The sequence below is a fragment of the Euphorbia lathyris genome, chromosome 3, assembly GCF_963576675.1.
Source record: "Euphorbia lathyris chromosome 3, ddEupLath1.1, whole genome shotgun sequence".
Classification (NCBI taxonomy): Eukaryota; Viridiplantae; Streptophyta; class Magnoliopsida; order Malpighiales; family Euphorbiaceae; genus Euphorbia; species Euphorbia lathyris.
The window spans coordinates 6,855,190-6,859,069 of record NC_088912.1 but is presented as its reverse complement, the minus strand read 5'-3'; the positions used below and the strand labels follow the sequence as shown (position 1 = coordinate 6,859,069).

General features: G+C 34.8%; 1 protein-coding gene across 1 annotated transcript; it reads left to right on the top strand.

Annotated features, from left to right (window-relative positions):
* Positions 1–202: 202 nt before the first annotated feature.
* LOC136223545 (ribosome-inactivating protein cucurmosin-like) lies at positions 203–2,082 on the top strand. The gene is made up of 2 exons (XM_066011601.1): positions 203–336; positions 1,042–2,082. The coding sequence occupies exons 1-2, from the start codon at positions 287–289 to the stop codon at positions 1,943–1,945; spliced, it is 954 nt and encodes a 317-aa protein (XP_065867673.1). The 5' UTR covers positions 203–286; the 3' UTR covers positions 1,946–2,082.
* Positions 2,083–3,880: the final 1,798 nt, after the last annotated feature.

Below are 3,880 nucleotides of genomic sequence, written 5' to 3'. Positions count from 1 at the left end.
TAATTTTAATTTAATTTATTTTTTAATGTAAATATATTAATTGTGCGGGCTGGACTAAGATGCGCTTGCTAATTAGTTCCCTAAGTCTATCATAACCCGACTCACGATGCAACGAAGAAAATAGTGCTGATTGGATTAGATTTGAAGAAGATATTTATGTGTCAAGTCTATTTAGACCCTGCCTGACTTGGCCATGAATAGATATCACACAAACACAACCACACAAAAAAGAAAAAAAAATCTTATCAACAAGAGAATATCCTCTATAAAAGGAGAAGATATTGCAATGCTAAAAACCATCACTTTGGTGTCTTACTTATTGCCTCTTTATATTCTGTAAGTAAATAAAATCCCTCTCTCTCAAAATTAATAACTTTACATTTTGTGAATAAATTAATTTATTGCTTCATATGCATAATATATACATAACTCTTTCTTACTTTCTCATTAGTACATATCTCTTATTATTTGAAAACTCTGTTTGCTTACGCATCCCCTATTCTTTCTTATTTGGTTCACAATCTATCTATATTTTTAAAAAGTCCATAAAATTACATATAGTTAAATCAAATTAATTTTATTTATAATTTGAAAACAAATAGTACATAAGTATTTAATATTTGTTGAAGATATCCACATGGTATTGTAGTATGGCTAAAATAACTTCATATAATATATTCCCCCAACTATGTCAAACTCATAGATTTAGCCACTGCACATCTTGATTAATAATTAAGACTCTGAAATGTGGCACCAATGTACTGCTACTGGTTTTGGTAGATAATTACAGACCGAAATATATCCGTGCTTAGTCTAACTCAGAGAAAGAGTTGGCCACTAGTTTCGGATAATTACACCCAATACCATTCACGCTACATCCTGTCGCTAATACTGACATTTCTTGTAGTAACATTAGCTATTTCCGTAGGCAAGTCGCTTAAATGACATTTTTTGCAACTGATATAAGCTGGTTCCGTCGCTAACATCAGTTGCTAAATTTCTCCCTGTTGAAAAGGTTTGGCTAATTTGAATTTTTCACAGGTGCAACTTGAAAAAGATGAAGAATATGTTGATTGTTTTGGCAACATGGTTATTCTGCAACATTGCAATCGGATCGTGTCTGAATGCAGCAATTAACTATCCAAGTGTGAAATTTACTACCCATGACGCCAGTACTGGAAGCTACCAAAGCTTTTTGTCCACTTTACGATCAGCGTTAGACAGTGGATCGGACAGCCATGGTATTCCATTACTACGAAAGAAATCAGAAATCACAAGCAAAAATGAGTATCTTCAGGTAGATTTGATAAACTACGATACACAGCTCAATATTACATTAGCAATAACGGTTGTTAATGTGTATGTGATTGGGTTTAAATCCGGCGGTAAATCCTTCTTTTTAAGCGACGCTCCTTCTAATGCAATAAATCTCCTCTTTGGTGGAACATCGAAAACAACTCTCAAACTGGATACCAATTATCAGAGTTTGGGAGATAGATCGAGAGTCGGATTAGGAATTGGACCATTAAAGAAAGCAATCAATGCACTTAATAACTTCAATGGTGCTGTTTCCGATAGTCTTAAAGAAAGTCTGCTTGTTGTTATACAAATGGTTGCAGAAGCTGCAAGATTCAAATACATTGAGAAACAGATAGATAATTACTTATTGGGGGAGTATAAGCCGAAAAGTGACACTCTTAGTCTCGAAAACTCATGGGATGCTCTTTCTACACAAATCCAAGAATCTAGTACCGCGGGAAAATTTAAAACACCGGTGACATTGCAATATGCTAACAGTACTAGATACAATGTAACCACTGTTGAACAAGTTAAACCAGATATTTCAATCTTGCTCTGCAAAGGATCTGGAAGAACAGTTGGACAAGAAAGATTTGGGGAAATCTTTGTTGAAAAAGTTGTGGAAAATTGGTTGCCAATGCTCTAAAGAGGTTGTGATTGTAATAGTAAATAAGCTCTCAGCATTTCCTGTATGTTTTCTTAGAGTTTGTGTGATTGTTGTGATTATAACAATAAATAAGGTCTCAGCATTTACTGTATTTTTGCTGAGAGTTTGTGTGCTTCCTTTCTAGTTTTATGTTCGTTATTATTAATAATAATAATAATATAAATAGTTCTATGTAATTACTCGGTTTTGTAGGGTCTTAAGAAATTTAATTATGGTCCCCGCTGTCCATGTACCCCAATTCGCTGTAGAAGTTAATAGAAGTTCTCCTTCAAAAGAGAGTAAATTATTGGTAAATCCACCAAAGTTAATAGAAGTTCTCTGTAGAACTTCTCACTGCAAAAGAGAAGTTCTTCAAGCCATGGTAAATCCGCGAAAGTTATTCTAACAACTAAGTCAATTTCATTTTGTTTCAACAAATTTTGCTCTCTATTTCAATAAAATCATTCCAATAAATTTCGTTAGAAAAAGTAACATGACAATCACGTTGGAGAGATCTTTTATCTACATATAACATGATAATTACATATATATATCACGTGATAAAAAAAAAATACATTTACAACTACTAGGTAACAGTTTCAAGCAGTTGATTTAAGTAAATAAAATAAAAAATCACACGATCGTTATATAGATCATTCTTAAGACGGTCATGTTTTAAACGTTGTTCTAATATCATTATTTGATTTTTTTTAATTGAATTGAAAAAGAAAAAATAAAAAGAGTATAACATGAATGGAGAGAAAACAAGTTCTTTCTCATTGATTTTGGAAGATGAAAATACAGACTATATATCCGTTGCACAAAGCAAACAGTTACAATTTTAGAGGAAAGAGAAAAAGTACAGCTGTGCTAAAAAGGACAAAAGGAATGTGTGAGGTAGTGAAAAGGGAGTGGCAATGAGGTGTGTGGACAGCTGGAAGAAAATGTAAAATATCTAAAACATAAAGGTATTAAAAAGTAATAATTCTTCACCCTCCCTCAAGCTTGGCAGGGAACAAATTGAGCAATCCAAGCTTGGAAACTAAGTACTGAAACTGAGGCGAATGTGAAGATATCTGCAACCTGCACTGCAGTGGGAATTGGCATTAAACGAATCAGGCCGGAGAGAACTCTTTCACGAATGACATGACAGTCAATATCAATGTGCTTAGTACGTTCATGAAAAACCGGATTTTGAGCAATGTGGATTGCTGATGTGTTGTCGCAGAAAAGCAAGGCTGACTGGGGGTGTGAAATGAAGAGATTGTTTAGAAGACTCAAAATCCACTGTAATTCACAAGAAACAGAGGCCATGGCCCTGTATTCAGCTTCTGAAGACGATCTGGAAACTGTACTCTGCTTCTTTGATCTCCAAGATATCAGAGAGTCTCCCAAATACACTGCATATCCTGTAATGGATCTTCTTGTCTCTGTGCAGGTGACCCAATCTGAATCAGAGAAGGCTTGAACCTGTAATGTTGAGTTTGAGGGGAAAAACAAGCCCAAACCTGCGGGTACCTGAGGACTCTATATGCCCTTGACAAATCCTCAGTTGATGGACTACTGAGATATTGTGATAACTGATTAACAATATATGAGATCTAAGGTCTAGTGTGTGTGACATAAAGCAACTTTCCAATTAGTCTCTTGTACTCAGTTATATCCTTGAGAGGAGTGCTTATAGGGGAAGCTTTGTAATTTGGTAGAGCTGGGGTGAGAGTTGGATTGGTGCCAAGGAAGTCATGCTCTTGTAACAGCTGGAGAACATACTTACGTTGACAAATATGAAAACCCTTTGATGTTCTTGCAATCTCGAAACCAAGAAAATAGTGCAAAGAACCAAGATTTTTGATGCTGAACTCAATGTGTAAATACTGCTTGATATGCTTAATAGCATCAATACTAGTACCAGCAACGATAACATCATCCACATAC

Excerpts from the sequence above, each read along its gene's own strand:
- LOC136223545 (XM_066011601.1), top strand. The coding sequence starts at position 287 with ATGCTAAAAACCATCACTTTGGTGTCTTACTTATTGCCTCTTTATATT. Across the intron at positions 337-1,041 it reads TTATTGCCTCTTTATATTCT|GTGCAACTTGAAAAAGATGA; the intron begins GTAAGTAAATAA and ends AATTTTTCACAG.